Source organism: Hordeum vulgare, chromosome 6H (genome assembly GCF_904849725.1).
Source record: "Hordeum vulgare subsp. vulgare chromosome 6H, MorexV3_pseudomolecules_assembly, whole genome shotgun sequence".
Taxonomy (NCBI): Eukaryota; Viridiplantae; Streptophyta; class Magnoliopsida; order Poales; family Poaceae; genus Hordeum; species Hordeum vulgare.
This window is the reverse complement of record NC_058523.1, coordinates 335,031,525-335,053,950: the sequence shown is the minus strand read 5'-3', so window position 1 is coordinate 335,053,950 and position 22,426 is coordinate 335,031,525. Positions and strand designations below refer to the sequence as shown.

The following is a 22,426-nucleotide window of genomic DNA, read 5'->3' as shown; positions in this document are numbered from 1 at the left end:
GAGACTTCCTTTCACGGGCGGAGCTAGGCCTTGGGCACCCACGGCCCATGCTCACGGCGTGAGGTTCTCCCATCTATTACACATACACATTTTTGTATTGGCCCGGGGATCAGCCCACGTGTAGCCCAGCACAGCCGAAGGTCCAAGCCTGGTTGGATCACATCAAGATGAGCAATTCATGCATCACTCCACCATTGCACGCACTCACATGCATGGCCCAGGTACGACCCTAGCATGCGGCCTCCAACGCTCACACTGTCGTGTTGCACCATCATCTTCCTACTCGGCTACTCCTGTGCCACCGTCGCTCTTTGTCTGCCATTGGATGCCCTCCTGACCTCCCTGCTCCTGACCACCCTTGGTCCCCCGGCCCAATCCCATCAACATGCGTGAGTGCACAACCCTAGTCCATGAGCGTTGGCTACAATCGTCGTCCATCATATGCTGTCGACCGCCATCCCTAGGCCTCCCCACTTCCTAGGATCGCGACACCCTTGAACTGACTCCATGGGATTACTCAAGGCTTTGACCTCCATGTAGCTATTTGAAGGAGATCTCCCTCATTTTTTGTTCATTTCATTGCTTGGATTTTGGGTCACTCATCGTCTGATGTGCATGTTTTGTGTGTGGGCGATTAAGGGTATAGGAGGTGAGATGGGCAACAACACGAAGCAGCATTCCTTCCCGCCTACTGGCTTGTGAATCAGGTGTTTATCAAGTTTTAAGGGATTGGATATTTGTTGTGGGGGAATGGGAGACTGTGATTTCGTGGTGGATTTTTTTTGCTCAGTCGTTGCTGTTTTGATCTGCTTTGATCGAAATGAGCATTGCGATGGTATGGAGATTGATTTGAGCAAATTTCATTGTTATTGTTTATGTTCAACAATGTGGTGATGTATTGGATATGTTATTTGTGTGGCTAAGGAAAGTGACATAGAAAAAGGGGAAAACTCATTCAATTACACAAGTGGGCACAATTCACCTTTCCTTGTAATAGCTTAGTGTACCGGGTGTATTAGTGTATGCATTGTGTATAATATAGATGATTTAATCTTAATGATTGTGTATGGAAACATGTGTATAGTGTTGATGGAAATCAAATTGATTTATTTTGTAGAAATAGACAACGAGGATACTTTTTCATGGTTGATAACAACAGGGGTGTGAATACCTATCATTTCAGCTCGAGGGAACTATGCAGTTGTGAGCTGATCAGGTTGTGGGAAGCACCGATGAAGCAAACCATTAATTTGATACCTTTTTTATCCCCTATTGTTCTTTGTAGTTTTTGTCATGTTTTATCTATTAACTCCTCCATCCCAAAATAAGAGACTCAATTTTGTACTAAAGTTGTACTAACTTTAGTACAAAATTAATACAAAGTTAAGTCACTTATTGTGAGACGGAGGGAGTATGTTTTACCGCTAAGCATTGAGTGTAAATCCTAATTTATTGTGCAATTGAACCTTATTTTGTATGTTTCCGTCTAGTTTTAACATAGTTATAGCCTTATGGATGCTAAGTTTTTCCCTTGCGCTGGAAGTTTATTTTTTGGCCTATGGCTTGCTTCAATCCTGTCTATGTCATTCGTCCTGATAAGGGGCTTAGTGTTGTAGGGGATGGTCATGATTTTTTCGTGGGATAAAGGTTGGTCACGTTGCTCTGGAATAAACTTATCACACCGCTAAAAAAAGAAACGCTAAGTTCAAAAAAAAGAGGGAAAGAAAAACATGGTTCAAAAAAGAAGAAGCAAATAAACACTATAATCTTTTTGGTGAAACCCCCTCCCCCACCCTCAAACCTATAGGCTTGGACCCAGGACTCCCAGTTTAAGCTCGCTTGTTTGGATGTGGGTGCGTGTGGTGTTCGTTGGCTCATTCTTAGTGAAAACCTAATGTTGACTTTGGTTGGTGCCGCATCCGATAACGTCTTGAGACGTCGTTCTCCTCCTTGAAGGCGCCACCGTGAAACTATGACCTTTTCATTGCCCCAAACCACTGGGCTATCCGGGTAAAAATCTAGCTCCGACTTTGTGTGAAGCGGGCGCCGTCGACGTCTTCATTGTTTCCCACCTTGGGGGCGTTGCATTTGGAGACCCAACCCGCACTTGTTGGCATTGCTCTTGTCATGTTGTTTGGTCTCATCGTCGGAGTGGAGGAGGTCGAGACGTCGGTCTTGAGTTTGCTGGTTGGATGTCGAGGTGGCGGCCCCGGGCTACGGTGCGGCAATGGCCTTATGTGGAGGGTTATGGCTTTGCTCCGCGTTGGCGACATTTTAATGCTTCGAGGATGCCGAGGTGTGTCATGGTTGTGAAATTTTTGCATGACTGTTCCTTTATCAATGACCGTGGTCCGTTTTTTTTGCACCGTTGTTCATTAATCAATCATGTGGTTGTGGTTTTTTGCACGATTGTTACTTATCAATCATGATAGTGTGTGTTTGTATCGGTTTTTTTAGACAATACTTTTCTTTTTAGAGCATCTCCAAGAGCATACCCATATTTGCTCTCAATACCCAAAAACTGCTTTTTTGAGTATTGGGGGCAAAAAACTAGCTCCAAGTGCATACCCATAAATGGTCCCCACACAAAAAAATTTGGGTCACTACCCATAATCTAGCCTAGAATTGGCATATATGGGTATTGTGGGGCAAATACCCATCTGACCCAAAATCAGCGCGGGAGTACCAACTGCCCGAGCGGAAACTTCCCCGACTCCTCCCTGACCCCCGCCTGCACGACCCCGTCGCCGCGCCGCCGCCGCCGCCCCCTCCGGCCATCGGCGCTCCGTCCCCGACCCCTCCCTGACCCCCGCCTCCCTCCTCCGGCCACCGACGAGCACGGATGCCGCCGCATCGAGCTGTCCGTCCGCCGCATCGAGGCCCCGTCGCCCGGCGCGGGGCGGCCGATTCTCGGCGCCGGCGACTCTCCCTCCGCCTCCCCGACCTCTAGCACGCCTCTTGGACCTCCGCCCCGCCTCCAGGACCTCCACCCCGCCTTGGCCGGCAGCGGTGAGCTCACGCGACGCCAAAGCTCGTGCGGCAGCCGATGACCTCACCGCGGCGGCAGGAGGAGCGGCGTGCTGCCGCGTCCGCTTGCCCGAAGTCCTCACCGCCTCCCTCCCCACGTCCCCGACAGCCGCCGTGTCCCCGACGCCCTCGCCGGCGCAAATCGCCGCCGCCGCCCGCAAGGTGTTCGTCGGTTTGCTTGCAAGGTAATTTCTTCATTTTTTATTTTTTTTCCTTTTTTATTTTTTGTTTCAAACATCTATAGAAATGTTTTGGTAGTTGGCTATTTAGATTTTGATGTGTTATCTATTTTTCTAGATGGTTCGGTTTGAGGAAGAATTGAGCAACGGTTCATCATCGGAGGAAGAAGAAGAGTGGGATGAAGATGAGGAGCTAGCTCTGCTCATGATGATGGACATGGAGCAAAACAAGCGGCCCAAGCATGGAGGCTCTCGTGTCGGGCGTGAGGTGCTTCGTAGGCGAAGGCAAGAAGGCCATGAACGCATCATGTTGGACTACTTTGGACTTCCGGGTAGACCCCAGGTATTTCCTGAGCGTTACTTTCGCCGGCGGTTTCGGATGAACACGAACTTGTTCCAATATATTTGCGGGGTAATTTGTCAATATGACAACTACTTCATGCAAAGAAGGAGTTGCACGGGCTTGTTGGGTCATAGCACACTGCAGAAGGTGACCGCAGCTATACGGATTATGGCTTATGGAATACCTGCTGATTTGGTAGATGATCATCTTGCAATGGCCGAGAGCACGACCATCTTCTGCTTGAGGCGGTTTGCAAAAGTAATTATCAAGTGCTTTGGCCAACAATACTTGAGAGCACCCAATGCTCAAGACACGGAGAGGCTTTTAGCGTTGAATGCTCAAAGAGGGTTCCCAGGGATGCTTGGCTCGGTTGATTGCATGCACTGGAGGTGGAAGAATTGTCCAGCGGCATGGCATGGGCAATTTACCGGACATGTCAAGGATCCAACCATCATACTTGAGGCTGTTGCAGATGAGGATACATGGTTTTGGCATGCCTATTTTGGTTTGCCCGGATCACTAAATGACATCAATGTGCTCAACAGATCTCCATTGTTTGCAAGCTTGGCCAATGGAGAAGCGCCAGAGATTGAGTATGAGTTGAATGGACACAAGTACACGAAGGGATATTATCTTGCAGATGGGATTTATCCATAGTGGGCAACATTTGTCAAGCCCATTCCTAACCCTCAAGGTAAGAAACAATCTCGTTTTCATAGTGCTCAAGCAGCCGCTAGAAAGGATGTGGAGAGGGCATTTGGGATTTTGCAAGCCCAATTTGCTATTGTTCGTGGACCGGCTAGGTTTTGGGACCAAAAAACCCTAGGGAGGATCATGACGGCTTGTGTGATATTGCACAATATGATCATCGAGAACGAGCGTGGTCAAGATTTTGATCACCACTACGACTTTATGGGGCGGGTGGTGAATCCTCGTAGACGTGCTGACCGCGTGAGTCACTTCCTTCAAGTTCATCATGAAATTAGAGATGCAGATACTCATCGACAACTAAAAGAAGATCTTATCGAGGAGTGGTGGAAGTAGAATGGAGAACAAGATACTTGAGTTCGTATTTCAATTGCTAATTCGGTTTCGTTTAACATTTGTGTTTGATTTGATGAACATTGTGTTGTAATATGCACTATTTGTTTGACAATTTGGGAATTTTAATTTAGCACGTTTGAATTGATTGTATTTGTGATTCGGTTGCATTTGCACAAATAGAACTAGAAGCACAAAGAATGGGCTATCAAGTTTTTGGGTATCCAAATATGGGTAAGCTTGAAAAGCAGAATTTTTTTTGGATACCCAAACCTTCTCTTCTCTATCCATAATGGTTTTGACTACCCAAAATATGGGTATGCTCTTAGAGATGCTCTTAGGGCGTGTTTGGTTAAATGCATAGCCTCACGCTGCATCGTATCCACCATCCCGACTGAGTCTAGCCAGGTTAACCTGATGCAAAAACGGGTAGAGATGTATGTTTGGTTGTTTGCATGATGTTGGACAGGACAATGTGAGATGGTGTTTGGAAGTCTGTATGAGAAATCGATGAACTCCTGCACCACTAGCGTCCCATGGCGCCGCCGCGACCACGGGTGGTCGGGCCGATCCAGCACAGGTGCGTCTTCCTCTCCGACGCAGCGCCTGCAAGCACACACATCCAGGCGCTGGCGAGCGCATGAGCATGGACGTCCAGCGGCACGGTCGCATCGATCCGGGGGGGTGACCCACTTGAAGAGGGCGCACTTGGAGCCGGGGGAGGCGAGATCTTGCAACACAACGACAGTCAGTCGGTCGGTCGTTCCGGCGCGGCGGCGATCTGAGAGACGGACATTAGAGGGGCGGGGCGGGGAGGGGGCGGGGGCGTACTAGTGCTTGACCCAGCGGGCGGTCGGGCGCGGGCAGCGGCGGAGCGTCTGCGGCTGCGGCTGCGCGGGCGGGTAATAGTAGTAGCCCCCGGCCCCCGCCCCCACCACCGCGTACTCCATGCCTCCTTCCTTCCCTCCGCGCTGCGCGATGCGGCCGCCGGTGCCGTCTCTCTCTGTGTACCGTTTCGCGTTAAGTGGAAGCGCAGGTGCAAGAGCGAGGCTGCATCGCAGGAACGCTCGATTCCTGCGTTCCTCTCAGCCTGGCTGAGGGGCTTGCTTTTGCATCAGCTGGGCCAGGCTGGGGACGCCCACAGGACACCAAACAGGTTAGATTTTGCATGCCCAGTGCGATGCAGATGCGAGCAGAGAAACCAAACACGCACTTAGTGAACCATAGTCTGGTTGGGCGGGGCCCTCCAGAAGTCATTGATCTTACAAGGAGGACTTTAAGAAGAACCATGAGTAATACTACAATACAAGTTTTTAACCGTAAAATAGAAAAATAAAAATACAGAAACCTGCCCCTCCCCTCTCGAGTTTTTTTTCTCTTAACTATCGGCTATGCTGACCGCGGCCTGGTCTCTCGGGTGACTCCCTGTGGCTATCTGTTTTGTGTCCTACCGAAACGTCATACAGTGGTCAACGAGTGTTCACGAATCAACAAAGTGCCCCAACGTCGCACGGAAGCCTTGACCGACAGGTGGGCCGTCGTGGTCCTACCTACTCCAAGAGGCACCGGATGTGACAAATCACCGCCCTACTCGCACTGCCACGTGAACCCCACTTGTCAGCTCGGGGCCTTCCGCAACCTTCGCAGCTCTGCTCCGCGCACCCCCCGATCGGGCCCACGCGCCATCGTCTCCCCCAATTCCTTCTCCCTCCTCCTCGGCGATGGTTTGATCGGATCCACCAGCCCGATCCGGCCCAGATCTGGTGCCGCCATGGCCGACCACTCCGACTCCGATTCCTCCCCCAAGTCCTCTTCCTCCTCGTCCTCCGCCCGCCGACGCTCCCCGCCGCGCGTCCGGGCACACTCCGACGAGGGCGGCAGCAGCGACGGCGTCCTCGTCGAGCTCCCCTCGCAGGTATCATCACCACCGCAGCCAGTTCCAACCGCTCTGCCACCTCCATTTTGACACCCGGGTCCACACGAACAAACGGAACGGCTTACGGAACCTCCTGCCTCTGCACCGTGTAGGATGCGCGGAGCCCCGGGGCAGACCCAGACGCCGGTATCTTCGTCAGCATGCCCGCCGACGATGCCACCAGCGGCGAGACCTTCGAGGATGCCCCTGACGACCTCGCAACCGCTCGCTCGCTCGATGAATCCATCGCAGTCATCGACTTCCCGGACGAGTCTAGCGCCGCTGCCGAGTGCCGCAAGTACAAGGTATTGCTTCCTTTTGCTTTTCACACTAGTTCAGTTCGTGTTATTTTGCACGTGAATTGCGACCTGCCAGCTCCATTCTCTGCCTATAAGATGACGCGAACTGGGCTTGGTTCAGGAAGAGAGAGATGTGTGTGCACGGGAGGCAGCGACGCTACGGAGAATGCTACAGGAGCTGGTGGGGCGGGAAGTGTCAAGTTCGTTGCATGCAGATGATCCTGATGAGAGGGCACCACTGCACTTGATGCTGGATGATTGCTCCAGACTTGTGCTTGAACTGAATTCAATGGTGCGTTCCAGGGAGGAGGAGGTTGACAGCTTACGTGCCAGGGCTGCTGAGGTTCAAGTGTCAAAAGAGGTTGTGGATGCATACCTTGGTTCGTGGAGGCAAGTTTCAGAACTAACAATTGGGCGAATGGTTGCATCGCTCGATGCCGTGGTTGGGAAAGATGCCCTCAGTTTTGAGGGTGCTGATCAAGACGGGATATCTGCTGTTGAAAGGAAGACTTCGTTGCTAACAGAGCGGTACAGGCAAGCTTTATTGGGCATTGAACAACTCGAGCAAGTGTTGGCAGAGGTTAAGCCTGGTTTTGTGGCCACGGGTCAATGCGATCACGCCACTCTTTTCGGTAATGTTTCAGAGGAATTGGTCAGTAGCAAGAGAAACGAAGCAAATTTCATACAAAAGTTGAAAACTTCCATGGAAGAAAACAAAATCCTTACCGAAGAGCTTGAGAAAACGAAAGCTGCTCGAGAGGTAGCAATTGCTGAAGCAGGCAAAACAAAGGCAGAAATTGAGCAGATGGAGCATAAATTATCAGCTACTAAAGAGAAGCTCACCATGGCTGTCACAAAGGGCAAGTCGTTGGTGCAGCATCGTGATTCCTTAAAGCAGACACTGGCTGAAAAAACAGGTGAGCTGGAGAGGTGCATGGTGGAATTGCAACAGAGGTCTGATTCCTTGCAAGAATCTGAGGGCAGGATTGAGGAGCTTAAGATGTTGCTAGATGAAAAGTCAGTGGAACATGAGAAATGTTTGGACGAGCTTAGAGAAACATACAACGCATGGGAAGCTGCTAAGGCAAGCATTGAGCAATTAAATGACGCAAACACCGCACTTACAATAAGTGATGGGGTTCTTCAACGCATCGGAGAGGTTATGTCAGAGGCAACATTTCCAGAGGATCTGCTTTCCTTGGAGATGATTGACAGATTGGAATGGTTGGTTGAACAAAAGAAAATTGCTGACATGGTCTTCTTGGAGCACAGGAAAGTTAAAGATATTCTAGGCTCGGTTGACTTTCCACACTCAGTCTTAACTGGTGAACTTGATTCACAAATCACTTGGCTAGTCAACTCACTGGGCCAGGCCAAAGATGATGCGGTGCGGATGCGGAATGAGTCTTCTGAAGCTCTTCATAGGCTGTCTGCACATGAATCAAAACTGGTCTCAATGCATGAGGAAATTGACCGTTTAACCATAGTTCTATTGGAAGAGAAGCAGGAAAAGGACATACTTGCAAATGAACAATCTGAATTAATGTCCCTATACAATGCTGCTGTTGATAAATTATCTGTTATCTCATCGCAGAATACTGAGCTTGTAAAGGCATTTGCAGAGGGTTCTGATGTCAAATGGGAGGACAATGAGCCCCTGGAGACTACCAAATTGGTGGAGCAGTGCCTAAGCAGCATCCAGCGAAGAGCAAAATCCTCTCCTGTTGTGTGTGAAAGTGTAGAGAAGTTACAAGCACTAGTGTATACCCTACATCAGGAATTAACACTTTGTAAATTAATTCTTGAAGAAGACATGACTGATAGATCTGAGAGAATGAGACTATCAGGTGAACTACAAAAAATGACAGAGGCGGTTTATGTTTTGAAAAATGGAAAGGACTCGTTACAGAAAGAGTTTGAAAAGGTGGAGGAAAAATCATCGTTGCTTAGAGAGAAGCTGTCAATGGCTGTGAAAAAGGGGAAAGGTTTGGTACAAGAGCGTGAAGGACTCAAGCGAGTCCTCGATGAGAAGAACTCTGAGATAGAGAAGCTAAAACATGCTATTGATGAAAAGATCTCTGAAACAGAGAATGTAAAACATGCTTTGGATAGGAATAGCTCTGAGATAGAGAAGCTGAAACATGCTTTGGATGAAAAGAACTCTGAGCTAGAAGAGCTCAGACATGCTCTGGATGAGTATAACTCTGAAACAGAGAATCTAAAACAAGCTCTGGATGAGAATAACTCTATATCAGATAAGCTAAAACGAGATCTGAAAGCAAGGAACACAGAAATGGAGAATCTGAAATATGAGATAGTGTCAAGGGAATCTGCAAATACTGATCTCAGAGAACAAGTCGAGAGTCTATCTTCTCAGGTTACACATTTTGATAAGCTGCAGTTGGACATTATTTCCCTTAGTGAGGAAAAGGGTAAAGTAGATAACATGTTCGAAGAAGCTAAAGTTTCCTTGGACATTCTAGTTGATTCAGTATCAAGCATGGCTATTCCTGTCGATCACCCCTCTGAGGACCCTGTGAAAAAAGTAAGCCAGATCGCCCAATTCATAATGGAATCACAAGCTGCTAAGAATCATCTGGAGAATGAGCTACAGAGAGCACATGAGCAAGTTACTTTGCAGGCTGGCAGGCTTTCTGATTCCTATTCTTCTATAAAGATATTAGAAGATGAGTTGAGTAAATTAAAGGAATATGTTTCTTCTACTTCTGAAGAGAAATACCAAATACAATTGCGTACTGCTGCTGTAGAGGAGGATTTGGAGAAAACAAAAGAAGAACTGGCTCATAATGCCAACAAACTAGAAGATGCCAATGCAACTATTAACTCACTGCAAGATGCATTATCACAGGCTAGAACAGATGTTGCTAGTCTTAGTGCTGAAAAGAATGAAGCTGGAGCCAAACATGAAATGGAAACTAGTGCTCTTAATGCTAAACTAGCCAAATGTTTGGAAGAGTTGGATAAAAGTCATGTAAACTTACAAAGTCATTCAACCGAACATCATGGTTACCTTGAGAAACTTAGCACACTTGTAATGGATGATAGTATGGTATCATTGATGGCTGAAGAATTTGGAAAAAAGGTCAGCAGCTTGAGAGATATGAGCCTTATAGTGAAGGGTATGCATGAACACCTCGCTGCAATGGGGTTCCAGATTGATCCAATTATGGAGGTAAAGTGTTTTTATGGTTACATGATATTTATAAAAAGTATTTCTTTGATTTCTTTGTTCCGTGTGTTGCAGTATGTTTACTACTACCTCTGTCCGGAATTACTTGTCACAGAAATGAATAATAATAGATGTATCTAAATGTATTTTATTTCTAGATACATCCTGTTAGGAATAAGCAACTTATATTCCCATGAGGCCATAGGCCGATATATATATACATGTACAGGTGATGGACTATATGCAGGAAAACCCCTTATATATTGGGATAAATACAAAAGGGTACATGACTTGTATTATAACTCTAACACCCCCCCCTCAAACTCATGGTGGATGAACAACACTGAGTTTGGAGAGATAAAAGCCATGTTGTGCTCTAGTCTGGGCCTTAGTCAGGAAATCCGCTAACTGTAATTCGGAAGGCACATACTGAAGAGCAACAACCTGATCCTGCACAGCAGCGCGCACATAGAAAGCATCAACACCAATATGCTTGGTGAGCTCATGCTTCACAGGATCGCGCGCAATGCTAATAGCACCTGTACTGTCAGATAAGAGCAGAGTCGGTGTAGTGACAGAAACACCAAAATCCTGAAGTAACCACCGTAACCAAGTCACCTCTGCCGTCAAAAGAGCCATCGCTCGCAACTCAGCCTCTGCACTCGAACGGGAAACTGCAATCTGTTTCTTCGTCTTCCAGGCAATGAGAGAACCACCAAGAAAAACACAGTAAGCAGAAAGTGAACGGCGATCTGAAGGATCACTAGCCCACGTAGCATCCGAATAGGCCTGAAGCTGTAAGGAACTGGAGCGAGGAAAGAATAAACGATGAGAGATTGTGCCCCGAAGATATCGGAGAACACGGAGGAGATGACTATAGTGAACCGATGTGGGAGTAGAGACAAACTGACTCAGAATATGAACCGGATAAGAAATATCCGGACGAGTGACAGCTAGATAAACAAGACTGCCAACAAGATGACGATAGCGCGTCGGGTCAGGCAGGGGATCACCATCAGTAGCAGAGAGGTGAACATTGAGCTCCATAGGAGTCTCAACAATGCGCTCATCAGTAAGAGCAGCACGAGCAAGAAGATCCTGGATATACTTTTCCTGGGATATAAAAAAGCCATCAGAGGTAGAAGAGACTTCAATCCCAAGAAAGTAGCGAAGAGGTCCAAGATCAGACATAAGGAACTGCTCACTAAGACGAGCCTTGACAAAGGCAATATACTCAGGGTCATCCCCAGTGATGACCATGTCATCAACATAAAGAAGAAGAAGAGTCCGACCACGAGGAGAAAGGTGAATAAACAATGCTGGATCATGAACACTGGGTGAAAAACCAGCGGCAGTCACCACAGAGGCAAAACGCTCAAACCAGGCTCGGGGGGCTTGCTTAAGGCCATAGAGAGAGCGACGAAGACGGCATACCATGCCATCAGGAACAGAATACCCAGGTGGAGGCTGCATGTACACCTCCTCACGCAGCTCACCATTAAGAAAAGCATTCTTAACATCAAGCTGAGAGATAGACCAGTGGCGTGTAGAGGCCACGGCAAGAAGTGTACGAACAGTGGTCATATGAGCCACAGGAGCAAAAGTCTCGTCATAATCACGACCATGCTCCTGCTGAAAACCACGAGCCACAAGACGAGCTTTGTGACGCTCAAGAGAACCATCGGAGCGAGTCTTTACCTTGTAGACCCACTTACAAGTGATGGGACGGACTCCAGGAGGAAGGGAAACAAGATCCCACGTACCTGTGCGTTCAAGAGCAGCAATCTCCTCAGCCATCGCAAACTGCCATTCAGGTTGAACAACAGCCTGATGATAAGTAGTCGGCTCAAGAACAGCAGCTCCAGCGGTGGAAAATCCTAAGCGATCAACAGGCGGACGAGGACGAGAACGCAAGCCATAAGTAGGCTGAGACGAGGATGACGGCACATCCAGAGAGGCATCCACAGAACGTGAACGACGAGTGTAACACTGAGTAAAAGATGGAACAATGGAAGGAGGAATCGCTAAAGTAGAATCGGAGAGTGGCGACGAAGAAGTCACCGGAGATGAAGGTGTAGAATCCGGTGACATGCTAGACGAGGAGATCGTGGAAGATGGTGGCGACAAATCGACTGGAGGTGGAGAAGCAGAGGGAGCGGAATGAGTAGGCAAAGGCTCGACGAGTGTGATAGGCGTGTCAGGAAAAGTGAGAAAAGAGATATCCTCCACTGAAAAAGTCGAGGAAGATGGGCGTGGGTAGAAGGGACGAGACTCATCAAAAGTCACATCCCGAGAGATACGTATCCGACGACCGATAGGATCCCAACAACGATAGCCCTTATGCTCATCACTATAGCCTAAGAAGACACACTCGACAGACTGAGCGGTCAGTTTGGTGCGTTCGCGGGGGGCAAGAAGAACATAGCAAACACAACCAAACAAGCGAAGCGTCGAATAATCGGGAGACCGATCAAAAAGACGCTCGAAGGGAACACCACCCTGTAGAGCAGCGGAAGGCTGGAAATTGATGAGATAGGTGGAGGTGGAGACAGCCTCAGCCCAAAAATGAGGCGGGAGAAAGGCAGCAATCATCAATGCACGAGCCGTCTCAAGAAGATGACGATGCTTGCGCTCAGCCACGCCATTCTGAGCATGAGCACCAGGACAAGAGAATTGAGAGAGAGTCCCTTGCTCAGCAAGAACACCACGCAACATCGTAGAGATATACTCGCCAGCGGAGTCAGCACGAAACACACGAATGGGAGAAGAGAACTGAGTATGAACCATGGCAGCAAAACGCTTATAAATGGACAACACCTCACTACGAGAAGTCATGAAATAAAGCCATGTGTAACGAGAGAAGTCATCGATGAAAATAATATAGTATTTATGACCCCCTTTCGAAGCGAAGGGAGCCGGACCCCATACATCGGAATGGACTAAATCAAAAGGACGCTTAGACACTGACTCACTATGTGGATATGGTAACTGAATCTGCTTGCCAAGACGACAACCCTGACACTCTAAGGAGGCATCTCCTGAGACAGACCCCAGAAGACCTCGACGAACTAACGACGACAAACGAGAACCACACAGATGACCAAGTCGATGATGCCACTGCTGAAAAGAACCAGTAGCCGAGGCGACCAAAGCGGAAGAACTGGCGATAGAATGGCCGGCGGAAGGAACATGAAGCCAGTCCAACTCCCAAAGACCCTCAGAATCACGGCGGCGAGGACCAGCCCCAACCAGAGTGTGCGTGCGACGGTCCTGGACAGAACAAGAGTCAAGATCAAGGATGACACGACAACCAGAATCAGCAAGTTGACCAGCGGAAAACAAATTCATGGTAAGTCGAGGAACATGAGCAACATCGGGAACAGAATAAGAAGGAGTGGTAAGAGTGCCTCTACTAACGACAGGAAGGGGAGTACCATCAGCAGTGAGGACATGAACAGGAGAATCAAGCGAACGAAGAGAGGACAGAGTGGAAGAATTAGAAGTCATATGAAAGGAAGCTCCAGAGTCCAGAACCCATGGGGATGTACCTGACTGTGTAGAAGGTGGTTGCTCAGTGCGGGAAGCCTCAGTCACAGAACCAGCAGTACCCGTTGAGGAAGAACCTGAAGCAGCGAGCAGACGCTTAAGTCTCAGAATATCCTGCTCAGTGAAAGCGATGGCTGAAGCTGTCGAGGTAGGTGACGAAGTCGCTGTAGATGATGACCGCGCCTTGCGCAAGTGTTTCTTCTTCGTGTAGCAGTGGGGCTCAATGTGACCATCATTGTTGCAGTAGTTACAATGTGGACGGGGGCAACCTGAGCCGCCAGAAGGAGTGGGCAGGAGCGGCGGAGCACTCGAGCGAGAAGGGGTCGATGCAGCAGGTGGCGTAGAAAAAGTCCGAGCAGCGAGCACCGAGGGAACCTCCAGCAAACCAGCACCACGTAAGCGAGTCTCCTCAGCACGAATCTCAGAAAGCGCCTCCATGAGAGAAATACGGCCACGAGCAAACAACTGAGCACGCCGGGGCTCAAACTCCTTACGGAGCCGAGACAGGAACTCGTAGACGCGATGAAACTCCAAGTCGGCCTGAACAGCCTGGCAACAGGGGCAAGTACGACAACCAGCACTGCGGAGAGAATCAAGCTGGCGCCAGATAGCAGAACTCTGTGCATAGAAGTCATCAACAGTAGAGTCACCCTGATGAAGAGCATGCTCCTGACGGACCACAGAGAGGTATAAGGCATCACCAGAGGGCTCATAGCGCTGACGAAGGCGGGTCCACATCTCAAATACAGTAGGAAGACCCAGAAACTCAGAAGCAAACTGAGGCAGAACACTAGCAGTGAGAACAGCGGCAGCACGAGCATCATCATCAAGCCACTGGGTGTAAACGGACAGAGCATCACGATACACCTGAAGAGCCGCCTCATAAGCCAAGACCTTCTCATCATAAGCACTCACAGCGGCCTCATCAGCAAGCTGAGTCGCATCCTTTGCGGCTTGAGAAGCATCCGCAGGAAGAGCCGGTGGGATCGGCGGAGTGGGAGGCTCGGGAGGAACCGGACATGGCGGACAGCAGACCTCGCCGGAAAGAAAACCCCATAGGCGGATGCCACGCATGTGAATGCGCATGAAGCCAATGAACTCGGTGTAGTTAGTGCCATCAAAGATCACCGGACAACGAGGAACAGCAACGTAGCCGGATGCAGCAGACATTTTTTTTTTTTTTTTTTTTTTTTTTTTTTTTTTTTTTTTGAGATCACGTCGAGGACAGGAGAATCCGGTGAAATCCGACGAATTCAGCAGCGGGGGGCGACGAGATCGGGATCTGGTGGTGACGAGAGCTAGCAGGCAGTAGTTTTGTAGTAGAGCCTGGCTCTAATCCGGATCGGGAGCTGGTGGTGACGGGCTCTAATCCGGATCGGGATTGGATCAGCAGTGCCTGGAATCCAGATCGGGATTGGAGCAGCAGCGCCTGGACAGCCTGATGGAATCAGCGACGGCTGGCAGCCTGGTGCGAGTCCTGATGGATTCCAGATCTTGGAGCAGCAGCGCCTGGACAGCCTGATGGAATCAGCGGCGGCTGGCAGCCTGGTGCGAGTCCTGATGGATTTCAGATCGGGACAACCTGACTTGGCGGGACAGGGAGGGAGCTGGGCGCCGGGACAAGAAGCTGCGGCGTCCAGATGAGATCGAGGCAGGGGCGACCGAACCAAGCGGGAGCTGGACGCCAAGATCGAGGCAGGCGGTGTATGCAGGGAGACGAGATTGGATCGAAGCACGAGTTGCGCGTGCGAAAAAGACCTAATGCTCTAATACCATGTTAGGAATAAGCAACTTATATTCCCATGAGGCCATAGGCCGATATATATATACATGTACAGGTGATGGACTATATGCAGGAAAACCCCTTATATATTGGGATAAATACAAAAGGGTACATGACTTGTATTATAACTCTAACACATCCATTATTATCCACTTTTGTGACAAGTAATTTCGGACGGAGGGAGTACTTATCAAATCTGCTAACTTGTTCTCTCAGGGCACTATTTCCAACAATAATGTAGTTACTGTGTTACTGGACTTAGTTGAATGCTTCCCTTGTCATTTATTCATAATGCAGCTTTTTTGAGGGCAATGGCAGTAGTTCTGCCTTTTCATATTAGAAGAAGGAAAAAGGAACCAAGGTCCCAGGGTGTCTTAATAATGCAGCTTTTGTTTTGTTGGAACTGTCCCGTTCGTAATGTAGTTTCCATGTATGTAACTGCTGGACTAGATGGTTGGATGACTTCACGTTTTGAGCTGTTGACGTGTCGTGTCTTGTCATGTTAGGAGTTGTTCTAGCTTTATGTCCTATGCGGTAAGTTAGACGTTGCCTACTTCAGTTTCTTATGTTACTTTGGACGATGACCCACAATTCTCCACACCATTAAAGAAGTGGATATGTCATACAATCTCTACACCCCTAGTCTCTCTCTCTCTCTCGCTCCCTCCCTCCCTCTGCATTCACCTCTTTTTCAAGTTTTTGCCTTGCTTGGCTTTGGGATTCCTTTTCTCAAGTAGAACAATTGTGCTTATTTGATTTCACCATATTTAAACATAACCTGATTTTTTAATATACACATAAGCAGGATTCAGAGTTTGGCAAGCTTTTCTCTCTTTCGGACTACAATAGCTTTGTTACCGAAAGAATGCTTGACAGAAGAAGTAGAAAAGAGAATATTGATGGTGATTCATCCTTGAATACTATTGTTGAACAATGCAGCAAGCAAGCTGGATATCTCTCTGGATTTTTTGAAGATCTATCAGGTTACATGAGTGACAATATTATATTGCTGCTCCGTGCTTTGCAATTAGCAAGCAGCAACTTTTCTCGTACTTTAGAACAGCATGACTCCTTGAAGATTGAACTGGAGAACAAGGACGCTCAGAACAGAGCTCAAGAAGATGAATTGCTTTCGCTGCAAAAAGAGCTCAGTGCAATGTCATCAAAATGTATTTATTGCACTGAACAGATGCAAATTATTTTTGATGGCGTGCTTGATTTAGGTTACGCAATAGACTTGGCAACAGGCAGCTCCAGCGTTCCATCAAAAGTAGGACAAACTTTGTCTGTTTTGAAGGACGAGGAGCCTGGTGATTGTATAAAGGTGGTGGACACTTTAGTATCTTCCGTGAACAAACTGAAGTCGGAGTCTCATAGGTTATCTGATATTAAGGGGTTAGTGATAACTTTGTTAGATGAGTTGAAAATGAGACTGAAACAAGCCGAGTCAGCTGCTGAAACTGCTTCAAATGACCACCAGCTCTATGTGGAAAGAGTATGCAAACTGGAGGAAGATCTCAGAACTTTATATGATGAGCGCAATGGAATGGAAATAAGGATTCAGGAATACCAGGAAAGAGAGGATGTGTTGAAGGCAAGAGAGTTAGAGTTGCTGTCACTTGAACACTCTCAAACTACAGTAGACAGAGGTAATTTCCCATGAAACTATTAAGTAGACATTCATATGGTCAACTTTTTTTTTTTCCAAACTTGCTTATTATTTTTCTTTTCTTAACAGGTATAACTGATGCAATTTCAAAGGATCAACTGGAAGCACTTGTTGAAAAAGTAAATAAACTAAGTATACCATCAGGCGAGCCGCATTTGCAGAGTGAAGTGGCTATGTTCTCTAGTCCCATGGGCAAACTCTTCTTTGTTATTGATGAATTTGATGCATTCCAACGCGAGGCAGAGAACTTAAGATATGAAAATGAAGATTTACAGTTAACTCTTGAATCTCATGCTCGTGAAATTGAACAGCTCAAGGAGGTTTGCAGAAACACTGATTCAAATCGTAGGGAGTTGGAATCAAAAAGCAGTGAACTGCTTGAGGTTACAGTCAGTATGGAGCGAATGATTCAGCGGTTTGGATATCTTGCTGGAAAAGATGCGCTGGAAGATAACAAACCTGCAAGCACACAAACACTCTTACCAAAGCTGGAAAAACTAATAATCGCTTCAACTATGGAATCTGGGAATGCCAAGTCTGTAAAACAGGAACTGGGATCGAAGTTGCAGGCGAGGGAAAAGACAGTTGATGAGTTATCAGCAAAAGTTAAGATGCTTGAGGACTTGTATCATTCTCAGCTTGTGCAGCCAGAGGTTAGTAAAGACAGAGCATTTGACGCATCTTCCTCAGCAATTGGTTCAGACATATCCGAGATTGAAGATTTGGTAAGCCCTCTTTGTCTTATGGTTCCTTCATTGCTTTGTTACTTGTCTACGTGATCTTCTAAGATATGTTAATGTCGTTCCCTATGTTTCTTTTATTATATAATAGCGGTATCACTGTTCTTTCATCATGATTTGCCTGGCCATTGGTCTTATGCTTGCGGTTTTCTTGGTATTTCCCATGTTAGTAGTTGTAACAGTTCACTGCGCAGTAGCTAGATTTCACATACCAGCACATACCTTGACACTTTATAGGTGTATAAAAGTTGCATATATCCTGGGTTGTAATAATTCACTGTTTTATTGTTCTTTGTAGGGGCCAATGGGGAAGACATCGCTTTCATCTGTCCCTACTGCTGCACATGCTAGAGTAATGCGGAAGGGGTCATCCGACCATCTTGTTCTTAATATCGGCTCAGAGTCTGAACGACTAATTGCTGCCCATGATTCGGATGACAAAGGTAACATAGGCTATTGTTTTATAGTAATTTTGAAGTTTCAATTAATACAGGTGTTATAACAATGTTATATTTGCTGTATTGAAGGGCGTATTAAGTCATTGCATACATCTGGCTTGATTCCGGCACAAGGAAAGCACATTGCTGACAGAGTTGATGGCATCTGGTAAGCTATTTTGAAATCAACAAGTAATGGTATTCAAACTCAACTGTCATTGTGCGTGTGTGCGTGTGGTGGTGGTTGGGGGGGGGGGGGACTAAAAGGCATATCTTTCTGAATTTGAACTTCTCTCTTTTCCGTCTGTTTCCTTTTAATTTATAGTAGAGTATAAATATCTGTGTCAATCTTGAATCCGGAGTTCTACTTGGACGTCTCATGAACCAAAATGACTTGCGTAATTGCATGCAGGCCCTGGCTATTAGATGCACTAGATAAGTCCCTTAATTGTTGAGTTCAGTATGTGTGCCAGCTCAGATTTATTTCTAAGAGAGGAGTTCAATATACATACATTGTCCTTGTTGATTGATTTTTTTTTTTCACTGACGGCTATAATTGATGTGTGGAAGTTTAGTAGTGCATACTACATGCTGGTTTTTAGTCGATCTGCCGTGTACCTTTCTGCAGGGTCTCAGGGAGCCAAATTCTGATGAACCGGCCGCGAGCAAGGCTAGGAGTCTTGGCGTATTGGCTCTTCCTGCACCTATGGTTGGTAGGCAGCATCTTGTGACACTGCTTGTCAATAACCAACCCCCTCATAGCATAACTGTACAATAGCGCGGATCCATAGTTTTACCTTTTCTCTCTTCTTCGCTTTTATATACTATAGAAATGTCATTCTTTTCATCTCCTGCTCCCTATTCAAATTTGTACTTGTGCTGAATTCCGCGAGCAGGATGTAATATGTGCAGAAGATCAAAATACCATTCTTTGTTACGCTGGAGAAGTGAATGTTTGGACGAGAGTTTTCTGTGTGTTTCCTTTGGGAAGCAAGATGTCCAACTGGCTATACTGTCAAGTTTTACCGATCAAAAGGAAAGGCTTACAAGACTCGAGCTTATTTCTTGTTATCGTTGTTCAGTGAGGGTGTTCTGCTTGGCTGGAAATTTGTCAATTATGAGATGGCAAGGCTTACTTTTCAAACAATATGAAAGTGTATCATGACCTATCCTGCATTTGTGGTACAAAATTATGTACTTCCTCTGTTTCATATTAAGTTTCGCTGGGTTACATCAGCGACACCTAATAGTATGAACTAGAGGGAGTATATAGTTAAGGTCTCGTCACAGGATCATTAGAGATACTACTTCCCTCCTTCATGGTTTAGAAGAGGTGCTTGAAAATTCTTTGAAACCTAGATGATTATTGATTGGTTGTGAGATGAGCTGAAAAATAGCATCCATACTATGCATGCGTATATAAATAATACAAGAGAGTACTAGCATATATAAATAATACAAGAGCACTAATTAATCATGCGTTTCAAACCTTGTCTATTGTAAAAATGCACGTACATTTAACTATGCTTATTAAACTGTGATGAAGGAAGTACTGAAGAATACTAACTTTAGTGCCACCAATTATTCTTGGTCAACAAAACGGAACGTATGAGGTTTAGAAAAAGACTTTAGAGCACAAAAGAAATCTGTGAAAATTAATGAAAACGGCTTCTCGCTCCTCAATCAACTGATCGTTGGCGTGTGTTGACCGTCTCCGCAACCGTCATCAGCTTTTGATCATGTTGGGCGCAACAACCTCCCCGTCACACACATACACACATGTTTGCAGTGTGGGCCATGTTGAAGACAATTCGGGCAACATAAGTTTTGTTGTCGACGGATCAAGTGGAGGGAGAACAACTGACGAGTTATTGCAACATGTGCGAAATATGAGTCATAATGTAAACCACACAATTGAAGGGGTTTGTTGCATTGACAACATAGGCGCTTTGGACGACTATGTGAATGCAACATGTTGCGCAACCTCCCCCCCCCCCCACCACACACACATACACGTGTTTGCAACGTGGGCCATGTTGAAGACAATTCGGGCAACATAAGTTGTGTTGTCAACCGATCAAGTGAAGGGAGAATAACTGACGAATTATTGCAACATGTGCGAAACATGAGTCATAATGTAAACCACACAGTTGAAAGGGGTTTGTCACATTGACAACATAGGCCCTTTGGACAACTATGTGCCCGTCGAATGCAACATGTCATGTTGCAAACAGTATGTTGCAGCTAAATAGGTGACATGTCCAGATCGAACGACTGTCACACGTGGATCCAACGGTTGTGAAGGTGGCCAGACCCACACACCAACCGACCGATGCCATAGAGCGCGCATTAATTTAATATTTTTTCATAGAAATACCACTTTATGCCCGGTTTGGATCCAAAGTATTCTTTAGCGTTTTTTTCTCTAGAATACCATTTTGATTTCTAAAAGGGGAAAAGTAGTTAAACGCTTGGTGTTCGGGTTAAAAGAAACATGATCTAACAAACTGTGGTATCACATACTATGGTAGTTTTTGGAGAAGACGCCACCGAGCTGGTCCAGTCTTGCGAGGAATGCCAGTTCCATGCCAAGCAGATTCACCAGCCCGCGCAGGGCCTCCAGACCATCCCGCTGTCCTGGCCCTTCACGGCCTGGGGGCTGGACATATTGGGGCCCTTCCCGCGGGCGGCAGGCGGCTTTCGCTACCTCTACGTCGCCATCGACAAATTCACCAAGTGGGCGGTGGTGGATCCCGTGCGCACAATCCCTGCCGGGTCGGCCGTCAAATTCATCAAGGGCCTCGTGAGCCGCTTCGACCTCCCTAACCGCATCATCACCGACAACGGTTCGCAGTTCACCAACCAGCTCTTCAAGACTTATCTTAGAAATATGCCCTAGAGGCAATGATAAAATAGTTATTATTATATTTCCTGTTTCAAGATAATCGTTTATTACCCATGCTATAATTGTATTGAATGAAAACATCGATACAAGTGTGGATACATAGACAAAACAATGTCCCTAGCAAGCCTCTAGTTGGCTAGCCAGTTGATCAAGGATAGTCAAGGTTTTCTGACTATATGCAAGTGTTGTCACTTGATAACTGGATCACATCATTAGGAGAATCATGTGATGGACTAGACCCAAACTATGAACGTAGCATGTGATCGTGTCATTTTGTTGCTATTGTTTTCTGCGTGTCAAGTATTTATTCCTATGACCATGAGATCATATAACTCACTGGCACCGGAGGAATACCTTGTGTGTATCAAACGCCGCAACGTAAGTGGGTGACTATAAAGGTACTCTACAGGTATCTCCGAAGGTGTCCACTGAGTTAGTATGGATCAAGACTGGGATTTGTCACTCCGTGTGAAGGAGAGGTATCTCGGGGCCCACTCGGTAATACAACATCACAAACAAGCCTTGCAAGCAATGTGACTAAGTGTAAGTCACGGGATCCTTCGAACTGAGGTTCAACCGATAAGATCTTCGGAGAATATGTAGGATCCAATATGGGCATCTAGGTCCCTCTATTGGATATTGACCGAGGAGTGTCTCGGGTCATGTCTACATAGTTCTCGAACCCGCAGGGTCTGCACACTTAAGGTTCGATGATGTTTTAGTATAGTTGAGTTATATGTGTGGTTACCGAATGTTGTTCGGAGTCCCGGACGAGATCACAGACGTCACGAGGGTTTCCGGAATGGTTCAAAAACGAAGATTGATTTATAGGATGGTTTCATTTGGTCACCGGAAGGTTTCGGGCATTTCCGACAGTGTACCGGGAGTGACGAATGGGTTCCGGGTGTTCACCGGGAGGGGCCCACCCACCCGGGAGTGAGTCCAGTGACCCTAGGGTGGCGCACCAGCCCTTAGTGGGCTGGTGAGGCCAGCCCAATAGGGCCATGGCGCCACAAGGGAAAATACCAAAGGAAAGAAAAAAAAGGGAAATAGGGAGGTGGGAAGGAAGAGGAGGACTCCTCCTTCCCAAACCGAATTGGAGAAGGAGTCCTCCTCTCCACTTCGGCCGGCGCACCAAGGGGATCCTTGAGCCTCAAGGATAACCCCTCCCCTCCTCCTATATATACTGGTGGTTTTAGGGTTTTTGAGACACAACTTTGCCACGTGCAACTCAAACCTATGCCACATAGTTTTACCTCTAGATCGGATTTCTGCGGAGCTCGGGCAGAGCCCTACAGGAGTAGATCATCACCACCACCGGAGCACCGTCACGCTGCCGGAGAACTCATCTA

The 22,426-nt window shown here is 47.1% G+C and overlaps 1 protein-coding gene across 1 annotated transcript; it reads left to right on the top strand.

The window, feature by feature from the left end:
• Nucleotides 1–6,194: 6,194 nt before the first annotated feature.
• LOC123402361 (restin homolog) lies at nucleotides 6,195–19,134 on the top strand. The gene is made up of 8 exons (XM_045096282.1): nucleotides 6,195–6,505; nucleotides 6,619–6,810; nucleotides 6,926–9,997; nucleotides 16,129–16,972; nucleotides 17,062–17,717; nucleotides 18,031–18,175; nucleotides 18,260–18,338; nucleotides 18,798–19,134. The coding sequence occupies exons 1-8, from the start codon at nucleotides 6,362–6,364 to the stop codon at nucleotides 18,898–18,900; spliced, it is 5,235 nt and encodes a 1,744-aa protein (XP_044952217.1). The 5' UTR covers nucleotides 6,195–6,361; the 3' UTR covers nucleotides 18,901–19,134.
• The last annotated feature ends 3,292 nt before the right edge of the window (nucleotides 19,135–22,426 follow it).

What these genes read in the sequence shown, in the direction of transcription:
- LOC123402361 (XM_045096282.1), top strand. Translation starts at nt 6,362, where the DNA reads ATGGCCGACCACTCCGACTCCGATTCCTCCCCCAAGTCCTCTTCCTCC. An exon ending in TATCCGAGATTGAAGATTTG is followed by an intron (nt 17,718 to 18,030) that starts GTAAGCCCTCTT and finishes TGTTCTTTGTAG; the next exon opens with GGGCCAATGGGGAAGACATC. An exon ending in CCATGATTCGGATGACAAAG is followed by an intron (nt 18,176 to 18,259) that starts GTAACATAGGCT and finishes GCTGTATTGAAG; the next exon opens with GGCGTATTAAGTCATTGCAT.